Below are 27,432 nucleotides of genomic sequence, written 5' to 3'. Positions count from 1 at the left end.
ATCATCTTGTTTAATCTTTACAGTGACCTTATGAAATAGATATTATTATAACCCATTTTAAAAATGCAAAAACTGAGGCTTCAGAAGGTTGGGTAACTTGCCCAATGTCCCCCAGCTAGGAAGAGGCAGAGTCAAAATTCTTATTCATTCCAAACATTTCACTCTACCATAGAAAAACTTTCCCATGAAGCTCCCTCTAAGTTCTATTTTCATTTTTCTCATCAGCTATTGTCCAATCAGGGCTCCAGGCATATAAAGGAGCAGGGGAAATCCCTCTCTCATTCTGTTGTTGCATAGTTGAATACTTGAATTTATTTAAAAACATTTTTTTTTTCATTTACAGTTGACATACAATATTATCTTAGTTTTAAGTGTATAACACAGTGATAAGATATTCGTATAACTTATGAAATAATCACTGCGAGAAATTCATTACTCATCTGACTCCATATATAGTTATTATAATACTACGGACTATATTCTCCATGCTATACTCTGTACCCCCATGACTATTTTGTAACTACCAATTTGTACCTCTGAAGTCCCTCCTTCACTTCGCCTGCCTCCAGCAACTATCAAAATGCTCTCTGTATCTATGAGCTTGTTTCTGTTTTGTTTATTTATCCTGTTATCTAGATTCCACCTACAAGTGAGATCATATGACATTTGTCTTTCTGTCTGACTTATTCCATTCAGCACAATACCCTCTAGGTCCACCCATATTATTGCAAATGGCAAGATTCCATTCTTGCCTGAGTAATAGTTCTTTCATGGCTGAGTAATATTCTATTGTATATAGGTACCAATTCTTTATTCATTCATCCATTGATGGACACCCAGGTTGCCTCATGTCTTGGCTATTGTAAATAATGCTGCAATGAATATATGAATGCACATGTCCCTTCAGAGTAGTAGTTTGAGTTCCTTTGGATAAATCCTCAGAAGTGGAATTATTGGGTCCTTCTTTGTCTCTTGTTATAGCCTTGGTCTTAAAATCTATTTTCTCTGGTATAAGTATTGCTACCCCAACTTTTTTTGTTTCCATTTTTATGAAATATCTTTTCCCATCCCTTTAATTTTAGTCACTGTGTGTCTTTCAATCTGAAGTGTATCTCTTTTAGGCAGCACATATAAGGGTATTGTTTTCTTATCCACCCTATGTCTTTTGATTGGAGAATTTAATCCATTCGCATTGAAAGTAATTGTTGATCGATATGTTATTTTCATTTTATTATTTGTATTTTTTTTCTTTTTTTTTTCTTCATCTTCTTAAAGAAGACCCTTTAACATTTTTTGTAACACTGGTTTGGTGGTGATGAACTCCTTTAGCTGTTTCTTGTCTGGGAAACTCTTTGTCTGCCCTTCGATTCTAAATGATAGCTTTGCTGGGTAGAGTAATCTTGGTTGTAGGTCCTTGCTTTTTATCACTATGAACATTTCATGTTGATCCCTTCGGGCCTGCAAAGTTCCTGTTCAGAAATCAGCTGACAGTCTTATAGGAACTCCCTAGTAGGTAACTAACTACTTTTCTCCTCCTGCTTTATAGATTCTCTCTGGGTCTGTAACCTTTGGCATTTTAATTATAATGCATGAGTGGGTCTTTTTGTATTTATCTTGTTCAGGACTCTCTGCACTTCCTGGCCTTATATGTCTGTTTCCTTCACCAGAAACTTAGGGAAGTTTGCCATCATTATTTCTTCAAATGGGTTTTCAATTCCGTGCTCTTGCTCTTTTCCTTCTGGTATCCCTATTATGAGAATGTTAGTACATTTGATGTTGTCCCAGAGGCCCCTTAAACCATCCTCATGTTTTGGGATTTTTTTTTTCTTTTTTCTCTTCTGATTGGGTGTTTTCTGGCTCCTTATCTTCCAAATTGCTGATTAGATTCTCTCCTTCATCTAATCTACTGTTGATTCCCTCTAATGTAGTCTTCATTTCAGTTATCATATACTTCACTTCTGACTGTTTCTTTTTTATAGTTTCTATCTTCATTTTTATGTTTCCTATCTCTCTGTTGAAGTTCTTCCTGAGATCACTGGCATCCTTATAACAAGTGTTTTGAACTCTGCACCTGTTAGATTACTTGTCCCCATTTTTGTTTGTTTTAGTTCTTTTTCTGGAACTTTACTCTCTTATTTTATTTGGGACATGATTTTCCTCCATTTTGGCTGCCTCCCTGTGCTTGTTTTTATGTATTAGGTAGAGTTGCTATGTATCCCAGTCTTAGGAGAGTGACCTTATGTAGCAGGTGTTCAGTGGGGCCCAGTGGTGCAGTCTCCCTTGTTACCTGAGTGGATGCTCCAGGTGTGTCCCTTGTGTGTGTTCTGTGTCCCCTCCTATTTTAGTTGTACCTCGGTTGCTGTTTGTATGCCAATGGGAGGGATTGACGCTCAGGCTGATTGGTTGTAAGGACTGGCCGTGACTACAGTGGAGAAGCTGTATTGCAGTGGCTGACTCTATGAAGCAGGATTTGCTTTAGCAGGGCTTTGGTGCTTGCCAAGTCTGCCAGTTGTGTGTGTCTTCTTATAAAGGTTGCTGGGTGGTGCTCTGGTGTGGTCTGAAGCAGAACATCAGGTGTATTGGTTCTGGGGCCTCTTGGGAGGAGCTGCATTGCAGGCCAAAGTCAGTTGCTGCTTGTGCCCTGTCCAGGGCCACTTGGTATGAACTACAAAGTGATCTTCAGATGGTCTTCACTAGTGCCTGACTTGAGGCTGCTTAGCAGGAGGTACAGGACATAACAAGGCCAGATGTTGCTTGTTTGGGGTTTGTGAACCTTTGCAAAATTTTTGGAAAGTCGGCAACATGAGCCACAATAGGCCATTTGTAGGAAAAAGCCACTGGAAGTGGCTTGCATTGGCCTGCAAGTTGGTCAGATGGGGTCTCAGTGAATCACCAGGGCATGCAAACATGTTAGCCTGTTTGACGGAGACTCAGATATGATGGCCACCTACATCTGCATGCTGGTGAAGCGGTGAGCTCAACAAAGGAACAATGGCTTCTGCCAGCACTTCTGTTTGGGTGAAATCTGCTCCTCCTGCCCTTGCCCTGTAGCCAGACAATTCAGTTCCTCTCTGTATGTCCCTGGAGACTTTTGAACTGCTGTCCCCACTCTGGAGCTCAGAACCAGTGAGACCATCAGTGAGTAAGTCTGTGCATGGGCCCTTTAAGAAGAATGCCTGGGATCCCCGCCATCCTCCATCTGACTCAGCCACAATCCCTGCTCATTTTCACAGCCAGAAGTTATAAAGACATTTTTCCTAGCTCTGGAACCCTGGGTAGGAAGCCTGGCGTGGGGCTGGGACCCCTTGCTTCTCAGAGGAGACCTCCACAGCCGAGATATCCCTCTCAACTTTTAAACACCACATATGGATGTGGGACCAGGCCATTCTGCGTCACTGCCCCTTCTACCAGTTTTGACGTGGCTTCTTCTGTATACCCTTAGTTGTAGGACTTTTGTTCAGCTAGACTTCAGGAAATTCTCAATGATGGTTGTTTTGTAGTTTAGTTGTAATTTTGATGTGGTCATGGGAGGAAGCAAGCACAGTGTTGACCTACTCTGCCATCTTGACTGGAACTCGAAGTCTTTAATTTAAATGGTTTTGTTTTTACTCTTCATAGAATCTTCTTATTGTATTGATCCATTTTTCTGACCTGTTGAGATTCTAATTCTAGCTTGCATTATCAAATTCAAAACTATCCAGTACTCCCCCTACTGCCACCTGCCAGTGTTGTGCACCTCGCACTCTCAAAATTAAAGCAAGTTGATATTTGATGTCTTCATTTGAGCTAATGCTAAAACATTAAATTGACGTTAGCTAATTGTGGAATCTTTCTTTCAAAACACACCATTTCTCCAACTACTCTGAATAAATGTAGGTTCTCTTTTATGCCTTCCAAAATCAAATGGTAAAGGTTTTTGGATTATCTGCCAATTTGAATCACCATTGTCACCTCTCTTAGCACAGAGCAGTATCCCTTGTGATGTTTCTGTAGGACACAGTCTTTTTTGCCACTCTAGGCATTCATATTCTGATGCAGATCTGTGAATGAAGGGCTGAGTGGTGGTGAAGCTTTGGCACACTAAACAACTCACATGTGTGTTTTAACTGTTTGGGGTTTTACTGTGGTAGAAAGACACAAGAATGTACTTTGAAGAACCAATGTTTTGGGAGCTTATAACTCACTCTTACCCATCATGAATTCTAAACTACTAACCTTGGAACATCTTTTCTATACTTTCAATACTCTGGCTAACTACTTAGACTCTTAGAGAGCCAGACAGAAAGTTCCCACAATGGGGTTATGTTAAAAGAGTCAGGACCTCTAGAATCTGATAAAAATACAAGTATGTTGAATATTACTTTCTACCATGCACCTGGTCACACACACAAATAAACATTTTACATTTCTAAAGGATTTTAATTAATTTCCTTTAGAGGTGACTAGTCTCCACCAGGTTGGAGAATGGTTTATATATAAAATTGTCTATGACATACTGAGAAAAAACTTTTTCCCCCTCTTTATGCAGTTGCTACCAATGCTCAATTTCAGAGCTGTGGTCAAAGGAAAACAACCCCAAATAAGCTCACATTAAAATTTGGTGTTAAGAGTATGAGCTCTGGAGCAAGTGTGGGTTTGGTTTGGCCTCTTGGTTTTACTACTGCTTGACAAAAAGGACTTTGCGCAAGTTATTTAACTGCTCTCAGCCTCAGTTTCCTCACACTTAAAGTGATGCTGTCTTCTTCTGAGGATGGCCATGAGAGTTCAATGGGAGAAAGTATACAGCCTGGTAATGTTGCTTTTTAATATGTGGCGAAATGGTCTCCAGACGTTCTCCCTGAGAAAGATCTTAAGGAAGGAGGAAGTGCAAGATCATCCTTTACAGTTGAGGCTTAGGGTGGTAAGTGACTCCTCTAAATTCACAGAGCTTGAAAATGGTGGGCCTCAGTACCTGGTCATCTTCCTATAAGACCTGTGAAAAGCCCTGGCCAGTGGGTTGGCAGGGGTTTGTAGAAGCCGTACAAGTGAATTCTGCACTCAGCACCCCGTCCAAAGTACATGATCAATGCCTATGCTGAAAGGTCCTCATAGTGTAAAAAGCACCATCTTAGTCAGGTAACCTTGGGACTTAGGCTTCATTCTGAGAGTCCATTGGATACTCACGCTACTTTACCAGGCATATAAAGGAGCAGGGGAACAACGGGAGATTCCTCATTGCCATAGATAATGAATCCCATTTCATTCAGTTTCTGTCTGAAGTATCTTGTGTTTTTTGCAAGTTGCCGTACTCTCTGCAACCCTGAAAGGAGACAGGCATGAAATCCATCAATTCCCACCAGAAAGATGGAAGCAAAGGTCAGATTGACTTGGCAAACATTCTTAAGTCTTTCTGCAGACTTGCATCATTAACTGGGACAAGATGGCTGTAGGGCGGGGAAATTTCTCCTGGTGAGCAGGTATGGACAGTGATGCTTGGGGACTTCCCTGAGCCTAGAAGGCAGGACCTAGGGGGGATGGTGTTGCCATGTACTGCTAGCAAATACAGGCAGGCTAGACTGCAGGACCACAGTGGGGTGTGGTGGTGGGGAGGATGTCTAGCAAGAAGGAAGGAGATGAATTATCATTTACTAGGTACCTATTATGTATGGACTCTGCATTAACTGCTTTAAAAACAACTCAGGAGAAGGGAGTGACACAAGAAGTCTCTCTCTCTCTCTCTCTCTCTCTCTCTCTCTCTCTCTCACACACACACACACACACACACACACACACACACACACACCATACCATGCTAGTTGTTGGTAGAGGCTTTTTAACCAAGCTGAGCTTGCCCATCAAATTGCCCCTCATCTAAGTCTCTATAATTAAAGAACATATCATCCAGCCAGAATTTGAAAGGGTAGCATATCCCTGGACAAGTTAGGTCCAGCTGAGACCAAAACTATTTTGTGAAGTATTTGGTGGTGGTAGAATAACAGAAAAGAGAAGAGGGGGTCCTCTGCTTTCCCCAAGCAGAAAAATATGACCCAAAACAGAAGGTCAAGCCAAGGTACATGTGTCCATTTCCAGGTTATTGATGCTTCAGCTCAAAAGCTTATCCTCTGTTCTCAGCATATGTTTCAGGGTGGGGGTGTGGGTTACACATGTGAGATGACAAATGGATTTAAAGAGCAGAAAGAGTTCTGAAGACACCTGTATACTCCAGTCCTGCCTCTAATAAAGGAAGTGAGTAAATCAACCATAACTATAGAGTGTTTGCTAAATAAGGAAGGTTGAATATGATAAGGTGTTTAAGTTGCCTAGAAATCAGTCCATGTTTGCGTTTGATGCAAAGTTGCTATTCAGCAGGATGGTGCTGCTACCACTGACCTCCATTCTGATTGATCAGATGTCCATTCAAACCTATCAGAGACCTTGATCTACCAGTTATTTAATATTTTGAACATCACTTCTGCTTGTCTGTAACTTTGTAAATGAAAAATGAGTAAAAATGTCAGTAAACATGTCCTCTAGTTCCTTTTTGGAGAAATGGCCCGATTTTGGGTTAACTTGTGGGCATCTCCTGATCAACATCCTTCCTCCAGGGGACCATGATGTTCAGGTAGAGTTCACCTCACCTTTCCTCTTTGCTACAAGAGTGGTATGTGACCAAGTCCTGGCCAGTTGGAATACTCCATCCCCCTGACTATTGGTTCAATGATGGAACATAGCCTGGGCCTATCAGAGTCTTTCAGATCTACTGAGGAGAAAGTATAAGAATAAGGTCATTCTCCAGCTACATCTTTGTCACCATAGGGAGGAAAACTGCTTGAGAATAATGTTGACCCAGAAGAAAGCCAAGGCACAAGACAGCAAGAGTCCTGATGACATCATTGGAACCCTCGGGTCTAGCCATGCCTGAGTCCATCCTTTCGACTGGTGTGAACCAATACATTTATTTTTCTTACTGCATTTCTACCACCTATAACTAAATATGTAATACAGGTGGCCACTAATTAAATGAGGTTACCTCTAAAGGACAACAATAATACCAACAACAATAATAATTGTAGCTCACAAATATGTAGTGTCACTAGTATTATAAGCACTTGACATTTAATAATTTATTTAGCCCTTATAACAACTATATTGATGTAGATGTTTAATCTTATGTTACACATGAATAGGAGCCAAGTTCACATATTTGGTAGTTGGCAGAGTCAGAATTTGAAACCAGGTAATTGGATTCTAGATTCTGTGTTGTTACCCCTATGTGATGGTACTCTGCCCAATAACAGCAATGGATGATGTCTGCCCAGATAATGGATGGTGGCTATCTCTTCTGAAGCTCAATAAAATTTATCTCTGCCAACTGTTAGGATCATTGTTATACCAAAATTTTCTTGTAGAGACAGCTGGGAGGTTGAGGGCTTAGCAAACTTTAGGCAGACTCATGTTGTAAGGGATGGGGCAGGACATCAAGGACTAGCGTCTGAAGCTTGCCCCAGGGAAAGACTGATGATAAGCATTACTGAACCCCCTTTACTTTGGGTGGGGAACCTAAAGGGTTATTCCTCAGAAGTAAGGGCACATCAGAAGTCGATCCCCCCCCAAAGGGCGCTTTCTTTATTCAAACATCTGACATTTTAAACTAGACTCTATTACTCTCAACATACTTCATATCATCCTTTGAAATTTTTTTTTTTCTCATCAGACCCAAATCTACTTGACTTCTGTGACATTTTATATATGTTAACAATATATGCCAAGGAATGGCGATTTAGTTGAGTGGAACACTAACCAAGGAGACAGATGTTGAATGCTGCAGTTGTCCCTACTGGTTTTCTGTTATTACCCTTCACCCAATCCCAGTTCTCAAGAATGATCCCTCCCCAGGTCTGCCAGCTTAGCAAGCAGGTTTTGATGGAAAAGCATCTGGCTTATTGTACTTTCTCAGGAAAGCTGAACTCTTACTCCCACATTGCTGGTCACAGCTAATGGGTATAAGACACCCTTGACCCAAGGGTAGTCCATTTTGATGTTGGCCAAGGAGCCATAAATTGGTCTATCACAGGAACTTTGCCAAAGAGATAATAAGTATGAATTAAACCTATAAGATCTTCTTACAGATAAAGTGTGAATGTGAAAAATTAAGAGGGAACACACAATTGGTATTAAGATTAAATATTGAGAGCCATAGAAAGAAAAGCTTATTATCAGAATCTGTAAGACAGAAGAAGCCACTGAATAGTAGAAGCTATAGTAACCCATGAAGAAGAGAAGTGGGCAGGGCAAGGTTTATCAGTAGAAACAGGAAGAGAAGAAATATAAAGGGGGAAGATCTTATAGTGCAGTGGGGGAGATAGACATTAATCAAATAATCACATAAATGGATATAAAATTGAAACTCTGGTAAGTGGTATAAAGAATGCAATATGGTATTATGACAGCCCATATTAGATAGGACTAAGTCTGAGTAAGTCAATAAGTGATACATGAGCTGAGGTCTGAAAGATGAACAAATGTTAATCTGGCAAAAAACCAGAGAGGAGCATTCCAGGCACAGAAAACAAAATATGTGCAATGGTCCTGTGGTTTGTAAAACAGAGTGGTTAAGAACCTGGCAAGATGTGGTTGAGTGTGGAGCATTATGAGGCTGAAACAATGGGTAGATCATTAAAACAAAACAAAACAAAACAAGAAAACGAAAAATACAGGGATTGAAGAACCCAACATTTAATGTTTGGGAAGAGGAGGCTGAACTTAAAAAGGTGACAAACACAATCAGGGAAGGAGAATATAAATCAGAAGATGAAATAGTGTTGACTAGATTTATCAATATGGTCATCATTGATAACCTTTACATTTGGGTCCCTCTTGGGACTTTGGTTTTAAAAAAACAAGTAGTTGCAAGTATGATTTACTTTAATTCATATATGCTTTTATTTTCCCACTCACTTTCTTGTTTTTCAATAAAAAATATAAGCCTTTTTCCCCCAAATTCCAAATTTGCAACATGAATAAAAGTAACAGATTTGGAGAGGTATAGAGTCATTTGTATAAATTCCCTTTCATAGACACTGCTTCCTTGGTGCTTTAGAAAAACCTGTTTTGTAACATGCTGCAATGTCCCTTGAAAACTTGTATGTATACAGAAAGCAACCTATGTGAAGGACAGAACTAGAAATTAGGATGGAAAATATTTGTCTTTACTTTCAAAAATATTTCATCCATACATTGAAACTATGTTTAGGGTGATGAGAACATAAAGAGTAGGGGGAGATTGTGGACAGGAAAGGAAAAGAAAAGAGGGTGAAATAAGACTTGTTTTAAAGAAGGTGATTGAAATGAAGGCACAGATATACATCCCAGCCACCAAAATGTATTCCATATGGCCTGTCCCCTTGTGTGTTCAGCTTTTTTGTTGATTGTTAGTTGCATAATGAATAGATGACTTCATCAGACTGGGTCTGATGATTCCTAAATGATCCCCGTCAAAGACTAGAAGGATTTCCTGGCCTGGAAGTGCATGAATGACTTAAATTGCTTTTCCCAATGGCATTATCTTTGCACTTGCCCATAATGATTCATCTATCATTGGGCTGCCCAGCTACTTAATTAGCCCCGTCTGTCCCCTCTGCCTTGATTAACCCAAGTAACTGAATCATCAGCTAATGTCATCACTTTACTGCTTCTAGATCCTTTGGAGAGTTGACCAAACAGATCAGAATATCAATCCCAAGGGTAGCTAACTCTTAAGAACTGAACGTTTTATGCTTGCCCTGTCTTTCCTACCTTTGAACCACTTAGCACAGCATGGATTACAAGCCATTATGACACACTTTGTGGTCACCATGTTTTCTTATATAGGTCACTATAAATGCCTTTGAGGTCTTTTGAGTTGGCCAAGATACAGCTCCTTTCAATTACTCTATTGCTCACTCTTTAAAATTAGAAACATTCTCCTACTCTTGGAGGGCCTGGGGGCAGAGAGGAATTTGTACATATAAAACGCTACTCATCTAGACAGGATGTGGGTGATTTTATTAATTATGTTGTGCTTTGAGATCCTTGTTTGAAGAGGGTTTTTTAAAAGTAGAAGGAATTTTTAGCACTTGTCCTTTTGCGCAGGAACAGCCATGCCAGGCTGGCGTAGAGACTGGGCATTGCAGCCACATTCTCTTCACAACACTTGGAATCTATTGTCAGTTCTAATCCTCCTTCCACCCATTCCACAGAAGACAGGGAAGTGCAGATAAATAAGTGAATGAGCTGATCTTTTCTGTAGGGTTCTGATGAGTTTAAACAGGTGTTTATTTTGCTATATTCTGCATTCCCTGAGGAGGCTGTTGAGTGGAAAAGGATAGGCTTTGGAGTTCAATAGACTAGGACTCAAACTCTACCTGGGCAATGTAAGGCTATGCAATCTCGATTTACCTGTAAAATAGAGATACACAAGCTTATCTCATAGGAAAATTGGGAGAAATAAAGGGATTAATGAAGGGAAAGTGCTGAGTACTATGCCTGGCATGTGGCAGATTCTTGAAAGAGTATGAGAACTCCCCTAGGGAAACAGTTCTCAGCAGCCTGGGTGACACCTCAGAATTATCTAAAGAGCTTGGCAAAAATCCCATGCCAAGGCTGTACCCCAGACCATTTAAATGAGCATCTCTGGGGTTGGGACAAAGAATGAGTTTTAGTTTTCACAAGGCACACCCAAGAAGACTCAGATGTCTCAGAAACAGCTGCCGTTACCAGTCCAACTCCCAAGGCAATGCATGGTGGTGCTAGGTGCCTGATTGTGTCCTGGCTGAGTCACACTCCCTGGTTGGACATGGAAAGTAAAAAGTGGGCCTATGTCGTAGCCTCTTGTTTGTCATGATGACATCCCAGCAGTTACTGAGTGCTTGAGTTCTCAGTACGTATTGCTCCAAAATGCTCTCACAACTTGAGATCAACCCCAATGTCAACTTTAGCCCTCTCATGAGGGTGGATGGAATCAGGGATGAACTAACCTGGGCAGATGACCTGCATGTGGCCATTCGATCCATTCAGATTTCTAGCTCTGCCTACTTGAGAGATGGGCTAGGTTAATGGAGGCCACAAATACTTTAACCTTCTCTCCAATGCTGTTAAAACAAAAACAGCTGGGGCAGGGGAAGGAAAACAAATAAAACACAAAGCATCCCACTGCAAAGCCTTGCAGTCCCCTAATAAAAACAATCGTCTGTGGTCTTTCCAAAAATATGTTTGGGACAACTCAGTCTCCAGAGGGCCAGAAGGAATTGTGGACAGTGGAGACTCCCAGAATAACCTGTCAAAAGCTAAAGAAGGAAAATTTATTTTCTGTTGAACCATCAGCGTGCAAAAAAAGAGAGGCATTTCCCTCTGTGAGACTAAGTGAAAGAGGTGGATTTGACGAGCTCGTGAGCCAATACCAGTGCCTCTCTCTATTTTCTGCAGATTTTACAAGCTTACTTTCAAACAGAGGAAACATGAATATGCCCAGATGCCACAAGGTGACTGACTGTATTATTTTCAGGGCTTAAAAATGCACATGCAGAAATACATGTTGCTCTCCCCCCCTTAAATTATTTAGCATACCACCACTATCTGAATACAGACTGGACAAACTCAAACACACTTCTAGGCAGCATTGCTTGGAAAATGTGGTCCTTTTCTTTAGAGATGGGAAGAATCTTTCCATAAAACATGTCTCACGATTTAAGAAGTCAGTCTTACAGAAAAATCAAATTGATATTAAAGAATGCCTGCAGTGGTCTAAGAATGCCTAATCTCTCTGATTCTTCCTCCTTCTTTGACTGCCTGGTTAGCCTTCTTTCTCCCCTTGGCATAGGGAGGCAGTGGGGGTGTTGGGGAGAGACCTTGGAGTAAAGTTTCAATGTGGCAGCAGGAACCCAGCATCTGTTATTTTAAGTTCTGGACACTAGACAGAACATTTTGTTTCCAACACACTCAGGGGCAGAGAGATCTCAGTAAATATCTAGAGGCTACAGAGCAGCAAGCATCATGAGAATCACATTAGCAGTGACAAGCTTCCCACTAGGATGGAGAAAACAGTATTTGCAGTGGTTTGCTGAGAGGAACACATATTTTTATCAGGCACTGAAGCTCTCCGTTTGATGTCTGGATTCCAAGGTTACAGCAGGTTTTATAGTCATATACACATGTTCCAGGGACTCTTCCAGGCTGCTCAGTCCTACCCCTGTGGAATGCATGCAGTAGAAGGCCGACTGGACATCAAGGGTGGAAGAATGTCTGCATGGCCTGATTTCAAGGGTCCTGGGAAGATGCCACCGCCTTCACCTCCCCACCCACTGTTCATATACACCATCAGGGATTTGACCCACAAGGAGGGGTGAAAATGGACATCTCTCTGTACCTATTACGAGCCAGAAAGTGTTTTGGGGCTTCTTTCACAGATGAGGAAACTGAGGCTGGAAGATCATTAATGCGGTACGCAGCTGGCCCAGAAATCGGCTGTGCTTCGAGTCTATCAAAGTCTGCTCTTTGGAAAGAAGCTGGGAAACTCATTCCTGATGAGGTGTGAATTCCATGATTCATGGATTCATACATTTCACAAACAAAAAGCACTCACTATGTACAGGAGCTGGGCCAGCTGCCAAAGTGGAGTAGAAGATGAAAAAATCCTGAGACTGTTTGGATAGAAATGATTTACTAGTAGACAGGTTAGATATCAGATAATACACAATTGAGAAGAACCATAAGACAGATACAGACAAAATTAGCAGGCTTTTCACATACTAGTACTTCATGAGTACTTACAGAATGAATGATACAATTTAATGTTAATTTGTGTTTAAATAGAGAGTATTATCTTAGCAAGGCACTAATTATAGAATTTTACACATTAAAAGGGGTAATTTGGAAGATTAGGGGTCTTCTGGGTCCCCTAAATCAGTCATTCTTAAGCAGGAGAACAGAGAAGAGTCTTCTGGAATTTATTTTTTCTAGAATACACAGTAAGACCCACTCTAGAGATTCTGCTCCAGAAGGACTGTTGTGGATCTTTTAGAAAAATTCCCTGGGTAACTGTGGTGTGCACCTCCAGTAAAGAACCACTGCTCCAAGTCATAAATTATATTGTGGTGTTTTGATTGTACAAAGATAATAGGGCTGATACTAACTGGAGACATCCGAGAGCAATTTAGTTTCAAAGTATTTTGCCCTCAGTCAACAGATCTGTGTTTCAGGTTCCACCTGATTTTTTTTCTTTTTTCTATGAAGATGACCAAGTCACTCATCATCTCTGAGCCTCAATTTACCGATCTGTTAAATGGGGATGATAACAATAGCTGCTCCACCTATTTCCCAGGAGTTTGGTGAGGATGCTATTTAGTGGCTGTTGTGACAAGTAGAGGATTAAAAGATGAGTGTATCTACTATTTTCAAAAAGCGTATAGACTGAAAAATTCATGTAACTAGAGAGGAAGGTGGAAAATTGAATGTTCCATGGACAAAAAGCTCTGGGGGTTTGGAGCAAAGATGTAGAGATGATAAATTAGTATCTTGTGCACGTAAGTTCAGAGATTGGGGTCACCAGGGAAGTGGGTAACTCATTTGCCTAGAATACGCGGACTGCAGTCATGAGAAAGATGAGGGAAGTCAGACCATTGAGAGCTGCAAATTTCACCCTCAGAACCGGAAGTTTTGGTGAGTAACAGGGAGCCATGGCAGCCTTAGGAACAGGAAATGCCATGTTCTGAGGGGGTTTAGGAAGAGAAAGCTCATTGTATATAATGCATGGATTAGGATAGGGGAAAAACTGGAGGTGACAAGACAAGGTAGGAAGCCAGAGTGGCAGCAAATATCTGAAGTGGATGAGGAGATATGTGTCAGTAACTGTGCTGATTTGTGGCAAGAAGGAAAAGGAGGCATCAAAGGACAGGTCTTGGGCTGAACAACTGGGTTAACAGGGCCCCTGAAAGGGCTCTGAGAAATAATGCAAATAAGAGTGGCCACCAGGAAGCCCCATCCAAGGCAGCTGCCTACATGACTCAAACTTCTGGTTTTCAAATTGTTTGTTGGGAGCTGTCCTGAGGAAGCCTCAGGGAGGGTTGTGTGAGGGAACACTAAGAGAGAGGCTCAGCAAATGGGAGGTCAGACCAGCCTGCCCCCACTACAACAGCAGCATGAAGGCCAAATGCTCAAGGACTGTGAGCCCACCCAGTGTCTTGGGCTCAAAATCAGCCGGGTCATCTTGGACTAGGTACTCCATCTTTCTGTACCTCAGGTTATTCATCTATAAAATGGGACCAATGACAATGATAATAATAACGCCCATTGCATACTGATAATGAGGATTAAATATTAAGCACTTAGAAGAGTGGCACACAGTTAGCCCCTAGATGAGTGTTGTAAAATTTAAAAACTACATATGTTTTATAAAATGGACCTCCATGTACATTTCATTTGAAAAAAATTCTATGATTCAAAATTATTGAAAGCCACTCATTCGAACGAAAGACTAGACTGACTGACTTGGATTTTCCCTCAAAGGTTGGGCCACTGTGATTAATGGAAGTGACCTGTGGCATCTGCAGTCAATCTGGTGGTTCCTGGGCTCTCCTCAGTGTTTTTGGTGTCTGGGACAGGTCCTCAGATATCTTCTAATCTCCCAGAATTAAGTATTCACCAGAATAATTTTCATTCTAAATATTCAGTTTGAAGCATGCGATCACTGGAAATCGAACTATATAAAATCCTCCTATTTCACAAAGGCAAAAGAAAGAGATTCAAGAAGATAGAGGGGGATCCGATATGAGGGAGATTCTCCACTGCTGATTTTAAGGTGGATGGGGCCACATGGTGAGGGATTCAAGCAGTCGCTAGGAGCTGAGAGGGGTCAGGCTGACCACCAGCAAGGAAACAAGGACCTCTGTCCTGCAAACCCAAACAACTGGATTCTGCCACAACCTTGGAAAAGGAGCCCAAGATCCAGAAAAGAGGGCAGCTGCTGCCACTTTGATTTCAGCCTTGTGAGAACCCGAGCAGAGAACAAAACTGTGCCCGGACTCTGATCCAATGAGACTGACTGTGAGATAATAAATGGGCATTGTTTTAAGCGGCTTAGTTTTTGGTAATTTGTTATGCAGAAATAGAAAACGAATACATTCTCTCTAGCCTGAGCACACGCTGAGCTTCTCCAGGCACAAATCCACCTGCTTAATCCTCCCCAGCTGTGGCTGCTAGGGTAGCTTGGTTTTCTCCACACTTCTCTAGACAAGAGTGGGGCTGGGGCATGGCCCCCACTGCATTTGGGGTTTTTTCATTTTGCTGAAAATGAAGCCGTGATGGGAAAAATAAAGATCAATGCCAAACAGCAGCTCCCCTTCACCCGTAAAGATGCTACAGCTGGAATCCTGTCCTTTCCTTCTCCTGTTGTACTGAACCAACATGAAATTCCATGTGTGCTACATCACAACTCCCCCGTCTCAGAATGTGTCCACACAGAGGAAACAAAAGCGAAGAGGAAGCTTCTGTAGGACGCGTGGTGTAAAAGGATATCTTGTTTTTAGGATGGGTGGAAGGAAGTGGCCATACTATCCTTTTGCCCCAGTGCCATCTAAAAGACAAACAGATACTCTTTACACTCTTGCTAGGGAAATTTTTTAAGGCCTCAAAGCAAGTGCAGAATTTACTGAGTTGCATAAAATTCTACCCTTGGCTAACTCTTAAGGTGAAGTAAATAAAGGGACAGAAGGTTGTGGTACATTTTGCAAGCCATTTCTGCACAAACAGACAAACTTTCCCTCCTGGCTAGAGTTCAGTTTTTCTGGTTAATTCTGTGTTTATTGGATAAGCCCAAGTTTTCCTACAGGCACATAAGCAGCAATAGGGCAGAGAGGCAAGGCCTGTCACTTCACTTGCTAATCTCAACCTGAGGGCTGCACACACAAAAAGACCAGGTAGAACTTTTTTACCCCCCAGCACAGGTGATTAATCATGGACGGAGGCAGCCCCTCAGTTGAAAGCCAGCGGAGCGTAGCACCCACCATCTGTTTTGTATTAGCTATTGCTGAAATGCCAGTGGCCTGAAACCATTTAGACAACGCAGCTCTTCGTGCCCTGTGTCTCTTTCTCTGCCTCTCTCCATCTCCAGCTGGTAACCAAGTGACAAATATATTTAGGAAGCAGCAGCTAGTTCCTATCTCAACAATGCCAAGGGCCTCAGTGCCAGTGCCCTCAGATAGCACGTTCAGGTGGAATTCTCTGTGGACTCCTTTTGCATTCTTTGAAGGACTTCAGAGGGACAAAACTAACAATATTGCTGGGTTTGAGGGGAGAAAAGAAATTGTTGGAAGCCCATTTTGTATTTGTTGAACTCTCCACCAAGGTAGATGATGAGAAACATGAGAAGGCCTTTTAAAACCCCGTGTCTAATTATCATAGTTTTATCACCCCAATCACAGTCCATTTTAGTTTTCCCGGTGAAGATGTAAATTAGCAAGAACAGCCGCAAGGTAAGCATGATGGTACAGCTGGATAAGGGTAGTTTGCAGCCCCCAAGCAGCTTACACTGAAGAAAAGCAGTATCTTATGAAAGAAGTCTGTGAATGTATCTCATGTCAAATATAAACAGTAGGAAAGTGAGAAAATTCCACTCTTGAGAGCCAACTGCTGTCACCCAGTATACTCTTTTCTTCCCCGCTTCAAAGCCCTAAATCTTCCTAGTTAGGAACTCCTGTTTTTTAAACCTATCAAACTCAAGTGTAAAAATATGTGTGCCCTGTTTCAGGGACCACAGCAAAGGTCCAAGGTCACAGCTGGAAGGGGCTGGTGCCACTTTCTCCAAGTCCATGTCGGGTTAGAGGCAGGGTCAATACCTTACCTGCCAATCTCATGATAAAATTTCACAAATGATCAGGATGAATGAAATAATCCAGACGAGAAGATTTAAAAATGAGGCATGTTTATAATTTCCAGTACAAATGCATTCTAAGCCTCACTCCCCCCTCCCCCATTTATCTTATATTTCCTCTTCAGAGGACAAAGAAAAGAAAAATGATGGAGTTAGTTTCATAAATTAATGAAGTTACTTGAAAGACATTACCATTTTACACAACTCCTTTTCCTAATAGCTGAATAAACAACCGAAATTTAAGCCTTTGGGAAAAAAATTAAATCCTAGATATGGTACAGGATAAATGATCTGGAGTGCCCATGTGGACACAACAGAAGCACACAGTGTTAGTGCTTCCCAAAATAGAGGAAATGCTCAAAGTGATTTTGGACAGGATCATATTTTCATACGAATTCAATCTTGATATGGAATCACTAGTTTTATGTCTCTACTGGGGCCCACAATTCAGTCTTCTCTTGTGATCGGTTACCTTGACGAGTCAAGTGCTGGGTGCTGATGTGATGAACATCAGAGGTTCAATCCTTCTTCAAGTCTCTTAGCCTGTTTTTAGTCCATGGTCCCCAAAGAACCAAAGTATGCCTGAATGGGAGAGTTGGGGTGACTCAAAGTTAACCCATCCAATTCAGATAACTAGCTTAAATGTCCATGTTTTTAAATTGCATGTTTTAAAGTGCAATTACAATTTTCTGATAATGATGCAATTTATAATTTTCTGTCTCATCACATCCCCCTTCCAAAGAAAATGTCCTGAACATTGGAGAGTGCATTACTATTTCCAAAATATACATTCTCTCCTATTCTGGCCTGACTTCCAGAGCTCTTCCAATTTCATGTTATCTTAATTTCTTCTGGGGTAGCATTATGTCCAGGGTCCATTGTTTTCCTCCAAAAAGTGCACAGCATTGTGGAATTTAACAATGTAATAATGATAATGTTCTCAATTCCTGCCATGGCCTGGGACTAGATTCTGTGGAAAAGAAGCTGAAGTGGTTATAGTAAAAGCTCGACTAGAAGCCCTGAGAGTCCCTATAAAAGGAAAAAAAAGATTCATCTTCAGTCCTTTAGACTTTGTTTTTCTTTTTTCCTTAGCTACTTTTATTCCATTCCAGGTCAAGAGTTTATTTACTAAGTCAATAAAGAACGATTGGGAAACTGTCTAAAATATACAATGTCTCCCTACAGTATATGTCCATCAGAAAGTCTGGGGAAAGAATGTCCTGGACTGAGGTTAAATACTGTGGCAAAGACTGGATAGCTATTAACTGAACCCGTTTCCTTCTCCAGGCAGACATTTAACTTCATTTCCCAGGCTCCTTAGTAGTTAGGCGAGGTCATGCGACTGAGTTATGGCCAATAGAATTTTGGCAGAAATAAAATGTGCCTTTGTGGTTATGGCCCCTGCAAACATCATACACATGATCTTCTATGCTCCCTACCCCTTTTGTGGAGAATTTGGAAGCTGTTATGTTCAAGCTGAAGAGCCAGAAGAGGGAAGGAGGCTGGGTTCCGGTAAGAGGAATCTGACTGACAGAAACACCCATTTTGGACTTCTCATGAGTAAAAAATAAATTTTGATCATGTTAAGTCACTGACATATTGGGGTTTGTCAGTTACGACAACTAATTTACCTAAACTAATACCGGCCTTATAAAAAGAAGATACCAGACGTCATAGAAATGGCAGCATGAGGTGAGCCTCTTGAAATTTCCCCTGGAATTTACAACAAATTGAACAACTATAATTCCACAGAGGATTTCCTGTGCAACAGACAGGCAAGACTAAGAGATGCAAAACTGAAACCATCTAAAAGTGAGCAGATTGGGCGAGCGGGGAAGGAGGAAAGCAGGAAGGGCTCAGACACAACCCGCATTGGCGCAGGACGCAGATCAAAGCTCCAAGCTCTTTGCATTCTGGTGCTACCGCAGCCATGGGAGAGGGAAGAATTCAGACTGCTAGTGCTCCGCTTATGGCTTACAGTACTGCCGGAGAGATCAGCATATGATACGGCTGAACCCAACGCTCATGGCAGAGACCTCGGAGCAAAGACTGAAGAAAGAAGGGTGAAAACGGAGGTTTAAACCCTCACTGCCAAGCTGAGGATGGAAGGCTTAGGCACGGGGCCTACCTGCCCCCTCACCATCCTCACAGAGCTTGCCCCACCTCTCTCTCCCAGTGCTAGAAGCTGAACTGAAGCAGTGTTAGATAAAAAGAACAGAATATTTGCAGTTCTGAGAACTGTGGCCTGCAGCCACAGACTTGCAGCCCAACTAGTTCCTGCAAAGGGGAGAGAGCCCTGGGTGCAGTATGGGTTGTGGTGCTGGTCACTGCCATTGCTCTGGGCCACCTCTCACAACCCACCCCACCCCGCCCCCACCTATCTGGACAGATCCCTGCAGGGGTAAACAGAGCCGCTGAAACACACAGGCCCAGATGGTGCAGGAAGAGTTTTGGAACTTCAGAAGCTTTTCACATCCCCCAACGAAGGTGGGGCTCTGAGACCCAGGCAACATGCTCACAGAGGAGAAGCCCACCTTCCAGGGAATCTTCCCATTGTGTGAGAAACGGAGCAGTACAGAGAAAATATAACACAACAGCATGAGAGAGAATAAAAGGCTATAGTTGGAAAAAAAATAAAGCATTCTACCAACACCTACTGGGAAGCAAAGGAAAGACCTCCTCCTACCAACCTGTTGCAGAAGCCACTGCTATAGATGCTTAGGAAGAGAAATATTAATTCACTAATTGCCATGAATAACCAAAGTAACAAGGCAGCTCAGAAAGAAAATGAAAAGTCTCCAGAAAATGAACTTAAGGACATGGAAATATGTGACTTAAATGACAGAGAATTCAAGATTGTAGTTCTGAAAAAACTCAACGAGATGCAAGAAAACATAGACAGGCAGTTTAATGAATTTAGAAACACAATCAAAGAACAAAATGAACATTTTACCAAGGAGATTGAAATTTTGAAAAAGAATCAAATAGAATTTCTGGAGATTAAGAACTCAATAAAAGAAATGAAGAATAAAATAGCCAGCTTAGGTAATAGAACTGACCAGATGGAGGAAAGAATCAGTGACATCGAAGATAGAAATCTGGAAATGACACAGATCAAAGAAGGCAGAGACTTGAGAATTAAAAGAAATGAAAGAACTCTACAAGAACTTTCTGACTCTATCAAAAGAGCAGCATAAGAAAAATGGCCATACCAGAGGGAGAAGAAAGGGAGATGGGAATAGAGAGTATACTCAAACAAATAGTCGATGAGAACTTCCCAAACATGTGGAAAGAATTGAATCCTTGATTCCAAGAAGCAAATAGAACACCTAATTACCTCAATCCCAACAGGCCTTCTCCAAGGCACACTGTATTGAAGCTGTCAAAAATTAATGACAAAGAAAGAATCCTCAAGGCAGCCAGGGAAAAGAAGACGGTAACCTACAAAGGAAAGCCCATTAGGTTATCATCATATTTTTCAACAGAAACTCTACAAGCCAGGAGGGAGTTAACTCAAATATTCAAACTATTGAAAGAGAGAAATTATGAGCCAAGAATAATATATCTAGCAAAGATATCCTTTAGATATGAAAGAGGAATAAAGACCTTTCCAGACATACAGAAGCTGAGGGAATTTTCTAACACATGACCCGCACTACAAGAAATACTGAAGGAGGCTATTTGACCTACATAAATAGGGATAATTTGTGACAACAAAAACTTGCAAGGGGGGAGAGCAAAGGTCTGAACCAGCATAAGGGAATGGAGAAAATAAGCATGGTGAAGAAAACGGAACACTCTAAATACGAAACTTTCTTTTACACAAACTTAAGCTCTCAAGAAAAAAAAAAAATCCAGAACTGAAATACATAACATAACAAAAGAAGAAACAGAGGGGAAGATCATAGAATACAACCACACTGAAATAACAGACAGCAACAAAAAGGCAAAGAAAAAATGGAGACTCCATCCTACCAGAAAACCACAGATAAAAGGATAGGAAATACTCATATATCAATAATCACCCTAAATATAAATGGGCTGAACTCACCAATAAAAAGGCACAGAGTAGCAGATTGGATCAAAAAATTAAACCCAATCATATGCTGCCTCCAAGAGACACATCTTAGCTACAAGGACAAATACAGACTGAAAGTGAAAGGGTGGAAATTGACACTCCAAACAAATGGTAGCCAGAGAAAATCAGGTGTAGCCATACTGATATCAGATGGAACAGACTTCAGGATAAGAAAGGTAACAAGGGACAAATATGGACATTTCATAATGATAAAGGAGACTATACAGCAAGAAGACATAACAGTCATCAATATTTATGACCCTAATCAGGGAGCACAAAAATATAAGAAGCAACAATTAACAGAACTAAAGGGAGAAATTGACCAAAACACAATTATAGTAGGGGACCTAAATACATCACTGACAGCTATGGGTAGATCATGGATAGGTCATCCAAACAGAAAATAAAGAAAGAAATACCAGCCTTAAATGACACATTAGATGAAACGGACATAATTGACATTTATAGAGCACTTCATCCTAGAACATCAGACTATACTTTCTTTTCTAGTGCATATGAAACATTCTCAAGGATAGACCATATATTGAGACATAAAACTAGCCTCAGCAAATTTAAGAAGATTAAAATCATCCCAAGCATATTCTCTCATCATAAGGCTTTGAAATTGGATATCAACTGCAAAAAGAAAGCAGGAAAAAACCCACAAATATGTGGAGATTAAACAACATACTTTTAAAGAACAACTGGGTCAAAGAAGAAATAAGAGGAGACATCAAAAGATACATAGAAACAAATAAGAATGAAAATACATCCTGCCAAAATTTTTGGGATGCAGCTAAAGCAGTTTTAAGAGGGAAATTTATATCATTACAGTCCTATCCCAGATAAACAACCTCACGTTACACCTTGAAGAACTAGAAAAAGAAGAACAAATGAAACCCAAAGTCAGCAGAAGGACAGACATAATAAAAATTAGAGCAGAACTAAATGAAATAGAGAACAAAAGACAATAGAAAAATTAATGCGACATAGAGCTGGTTCTTTGAAAAGATTAATAAAATTGACAAACACTTGGCTAGACTCACTAAGATAAAAAGAGAAAAGACACTAATAAATCAGAATAATAAAATCACTAATAAAATCAGAAATGAAAGAGGGGAAGTTGTCACTAATGCCACAGAAATAGAAAGGATCATCCAAGAATACTATGAAGGATTATGCCACCAAATTCAATAACCTAGAAGAGATGGACAAGTTCTTAGAAACATATAGCCTTCCTAGGGTGAATCATGAACAATTGGAAAACCTAAATAGACTGATATAGAAGGAAGGAAACTGAATCAGTCATCCAAAACCTTCCCCAAAGCAAAAGTCTGGGACCAGATGGCTTCACTAGTGAATTCTACCAAACCTTCAACGAGGATCTAATACTTGTCGTAGTCAAACTGTTCCAAAAAATTGAAGAAGAGACAGTACTCCCTAACTCATTTTATGCAGCCAACATTACCCTGATACCAAAACCTGGTAAGGATAACGCAAAAAAAGAAAATTACAGATAAATACCTGTGATGAATACAAATGCAAAAATCCTAAGCAAAATTCTGGGAAATCGAATGCAATAATGCATTAAAGAGATTATACATCACAACCAAGTGGGGTTCATCTCAGGGGCAGAACAATGGTTCAACATATGCAAATCAATCAATATGATACACCACATAAACAAGATAAGGGCCAAAATCATATGATTATATCAATAAATGCTGAAAAAGCATTTGACAAGATATAACATCGATTTATGATTAAAACACTTAATAAAATGGATACAGAAGGAAAACACTTCAACATAATAAAGATCATATATGACGAACCTCAGCTACTATCATAATTATCAGTGAAAAACTGAAGCCCTTTGCTCTACATTCAGGAACATGACAGGGCTGTCCCCTATCACCTCTGCTTTTCAACATAGTATTGGAAGTCTTAGCCAGAGCATTAGGGAAGAGAAAGGAAGAAGAAAAACTGCATCTGAATTGGGAATAAGAAAGTTAAATTGTCACTTTTTGCAGATGACATGATGCTATATATAGAAAACCCTAAAGACTCCACCAAAAAGTTATTAGAAACAATAAAAGAATACAGTAAAGTTGCCGCCACAAAATCAATGTACTAAAGTCCATTGCATTCCTATGTACTAACAATGAAATCTCAGAAAAAGAAATAAAAAACCCCCAAAATTCCTTTTGCAATTGCAACAAAAAGAATAGCATATCTATGAATAAACTTAACCAAGGATGTGAAAGACTTATATTCTGAGAAGTATAAGACATTTTTAAAAGAAATTGAAGATACAAAGAAACGGAAAGGCATTCTGTATTCATGGATTGGAAGAATCAACATAATTAAAATGGCCATATTACCCAAAGCAATATACAGATTTAATTCAATCCCCATCAAAATTTCAATGGCATTTTTTAAAGAAATAGAATAAGAAATCATCAGATTTGTATGGAACCATAAAAGACCCCATAGCCAAAGCAATCCTAAGAAAAAAGAGCAATGCTGGAGGTATCACATTCTCTGATATCAGCTTGTACTCAAGGCAACAATAATCAAACAGCATGGTATTGGCAGAAAAACAGACACACAGACCAATGGAATAGAACTGAGAACCCAGAAATAAACCCACATAAATATGGACAGATAATTTGTGACAAAGAAGCCAAAAACATACAATGGAAAAAAGACAGCCTCCTCAATAAATGGTGCTGGGAGAATTGGAAAGCCATGTGCAAAAGAATGAAACTAGACTGCTGTCTGTCACCATGTAGCAAAATTAATTCAAAATGGATCAAAGACATAAACATAAAACCTGAAACAATAAACTGCATAGAAGAAAACATAGGTACTAAACTTATGGGTCTTGGGTTCAAAGAGTATTGTTTGAATTTGACTCCAAAGGCAAGGGAAGTAAAAGCTAAAATAAATGAATGGGACTATATCAAACTAAAAAGCTTGTGCATAACAAAACCATCGACAAAATAAAGAGGCAACCAACAAAATCGGAGAAGATTTTTGCAAACAATCCCTCCAATAAGAAGCTAATGTCCAAAATATATAAGGAACTCATACAACTCAACAACAACAAAACAAACAATCCAATTAAAAAATGAGCAGAGGACCTGAAGAGACATTTCTCTAAAGAGGACATACAAATGGCCAATAGACATATGAAAAAATGCTCAACATCACTAATCACCAGAGAAATGCAAATAAAAACCACAATAAGATATCACCTCACACCAGCTAGCATGGCTATCATCAACAAGACAAATAGTAACAAGTGTTGGAGAGGCTGTGGAGAAAAAGGAACCCTCATACACTATTGGTGGGAATGCAGATTGGTGCAGCCGCTATGGAAGGCAGTGTGGAGGTTCCTCAAAAAATTACGAATAGAATAACCATATGACCCAGAAATGCCTCTCCTGGCTATCTACCCAAAAAATCTGAAAACATTTATCCATAAAGACATATGTGCTCCAGTGTTCATTGCAGCTTTGTTTACGGTGGCCAAGACATGGAAACAAAGTGTCCTTTGATAGATGAATGGATAAAGAAGTTGTGGTATGTATACACAATGGAATACTATTCTGTCATAGGAAAAGGTGAAGTAATACCATCTGAGACCACATGGATGGATCTTGAGATCATAATGCTAAGCAAAATAAGTCAGTCAGAAAAAGTAGAGAAACATATGATTTCACCGATATGTGGTATATAAAACTGAAAACAAGAAAAGAACAAGACAAACAAATGAAGAAACAAAAACTCACAGACACAGGCAATGGTTTAGTTACCAGAGGTCAAGGGGGGAGGGAGGTGGTAGATGAGGGTAATGGGATCAAATATATGGTGATGGAAAGAGAACTGACTCTGGATGATGAACACACAATGTGATGTATAGTTGATGTATTACAGAATTGTACACCTAAAATTTATGTAACTTTACTAATAATTGTCACTGCAATAAGCTTAAATTAAAAAAATAAAGATACCATGAAAACCTTTTAAGTATTCAAAATCCTATGCCCTTCTAATTTTCATTGGTTGTATGACGTAAAGGAAAACTCAACTTTTTCTGTGGGAATTTTAGTTTGTCAACCTCTCATTACTTGTTGCCAAGTAATGTCATGAAAACATGAAGTTTCTTGATTGAAAAAGAGCCTATGTGCAAATCCTCATAAGGTGGGGAAGAGGAGGGAAGGAAGCTCCTCCAGCATACTCCGTGGAAATGCCATTTTGCTTACTTAAGTACGAACATACTCTCCTCTATTTTAGAAATATACTTCAACTTGGACAGAGGGGAATAGCTGGTGCCCAGTCTTTGCTGATTACTCTGTATAAAAAAGTCAAATGTACTTTTGAGCTTTGGATGGTGTCTCCGTAGGAAACCTTACGTGGGGGATTCAGTTAACTGCTTGGATAATTAAAGGAAAAACTCCATTTTTACTTCTGCTATTTGAGCATCATTGGCTTGAGTTATCCAGCTTACTCATTTCTATATTAGATGGTGTGTAGACAAAGCTTTAGTATATGTAATGGTGTAAAACCATTCATTTATCGAAGGAATAGAAAAATAACTCCAGATTTTGGCCTATGTATATACCCACCAAGGAAGTGATCATATAACTCCAGTATTTGAACCAAAATAATTCTATAGGTAACCTTTAAAGAAATGATATTGTAATTGTTTATAGTTGATGATTAAATTTGAAGCTTTGTCCAGGAAATCAGGACATTCAGTATTCATTCATCCACATAATTGATTCTTCAGGCACAATTAATCAGTACCTATTTGGAGGGCTAGAGTTAAGGGTGTGTAACTAACATAATAGGAGCAAAAGTTGCATGGAACTGAGAAGGAAAGAATTATTTTCTGACTGCAGCCATTGAAACAGGGCTTAGAAGGCTGAACAGGGGCTCAGAAGAGAAAGAGGTGTAGTGAGGAGTGGGGAGAACTAAGGGCCTTCCAGATAGAGGAAATACCAAGAGCATGCAAATACCAAGTACCAATAATGCCTTGTGAGTACTTGATGGGATATGGCCAGAGCTTACATAGAATGAGGTCATTCATTCAGTCAACATATACCGCTTGAGGTTGAGGACAGTCTCTGCCCTCATGGCACTTGTATTCTCCTGTGAGAGACAGACAATAACCAAGGAGACAAGTACATAATTTTAGGTGGTGATAAGTGCTATGAAGAAAAATGATGCAGAATAAGGGAGTAGATAGAGTAAGCCACAAGGGAGGGGGTGACAAGAGCTAAGAGGGTCACTACAGCATGAACTCCCATTCCATGCTGTTCAAGTTTAGATATCATCTGAGCCCCAAGTTTGAGTCTGGGCCTGTTCTGAAGGATGAACTCGAGTGATAGAATGCACAAGGGCATTTGTGTCTGGGGTCAGGAGCAAGGAAGGTCTGTGCAGTGGTCAAGGGGTCAAAAATGAGGGAAGGCAGTAAGCCACTGGAAAATCAGAGAAGGCCCCAACTCTTTGATTTTGTAGAGACATTCTTTCTTCTGTGGGATTAAGTAAAATTTTGTCAATGAAAGTTTTTGACTTATCTGTGTTTTTGAACATAATCTGAACTTCTTCAAGTAACAGAATGCATGCCCACTTTTCCATTGCTTGTTCCTTTTTGTATGGAAACCACAGTCATCTTTAGCCCCTCGGATGTTCTCAGTGAATAGAACCAGGGGTTTTGCCGTAAGGGACAGAATACTCAGTTTTACTTTCAGAACAAGCAATGATGCCATCAAATAGTAACATCATAATATAACCAAATGTGGATTTAAAAGACATCCCCTCCCCAGTTCAGAAATGGAGAATCTTCCTCCCAGAAGCCGATACTCAGAGGCAAAAAGAACAAAACAATTCCATTAGCTGAGAGCCTTCATTACGGAAACCTGCCAAAGGCAGCATGTGATTTGCAAACAGAGTTCTAGGGCTGAGGTAACAGCAACTTCACAGATGGAATGTTTTGAATACTTCTCAAGTCAGCAAGAAATAAAAGCTCAGAAAGATTTAGTGTGAGGAGGGCCTCTGTTGGGAAGTGTGTCTATTTAATACTTCCTCCTTAGATCTTGGGCCAATCACATTTTTAATTTTCTAACGGACAAAGGAAACTTGGCTTGAGGAAGAATTCTTTGTATTGGTACAATGGCTGGGGGTACTTAGTTCTAATTTTCAGACTCAGTTTTCTCATCCTTCTTTTATTGGCCTTCTTTCTAATGTTCACCAAAACCTGGGTTTCCATACTCTGAAAGGCTTATTACGCTTTTTCTTCAGATTGAAAGTTGAGAATTGAGGTAATTATCTGGATAATATCTAAGTTTAATTAATAATATCTAAGATGATTGAGGAATATGAAATTGAAAGTGTAACAAGAGTCTTCATAGCTGACATTCAATAGCAGCATTGAGTTGAGCAGACCATCTTTTCTGAGAAAAGT

The 27,432-nt window shown here is 40.2% G+C and overlaps 1 protein-coding gene across 2 annotated transcripts in view; it reads right to left on the bottom strand.

Annotated features, from left to right (window-relative positions):
- Positions 1-27,432, bottom strand: part of SPTLC3 (serine palmitoyltransferase long chain base subunit 3) — a 155,151-nt gene that overhangs the window by 10,840 nt on the left and 116,879 nt on the right. For both annotated transcript variants that reach the window (XM_019713394.2, XM_074318042.1), the window contains exon 10: positions 5,164-5,299. In XM_019713394.2, coding sequence (XP_019568953.2) covers positions 5,164-5,299 — 136 coding nt within the window. The remainder of the gene's footprint in view (positions 1-5,163; positions 5,300-27,432) is intronic.

Source organism: Rhinolophus sinicus, linkage group LG13, assembly GCF_036562045.2.
Source record: "Rhinolophus sinicus isolate RSC01 linkage group LG13, ASM3656204v1, whole genome shotgun sequence".
Classification (NCBI taxonomy): Eukaryota; Metazoa; Chordata; class Mammalia; order Chiroptera; family Rhinolophidae; genus Rhinolophus; species Rhinolophus sinicus.
The sequence above is the reverse complement of the archived record's forward strand: the minus strand, read 5'-3'. Positions and strand labels throughout refer to the sequence as shown.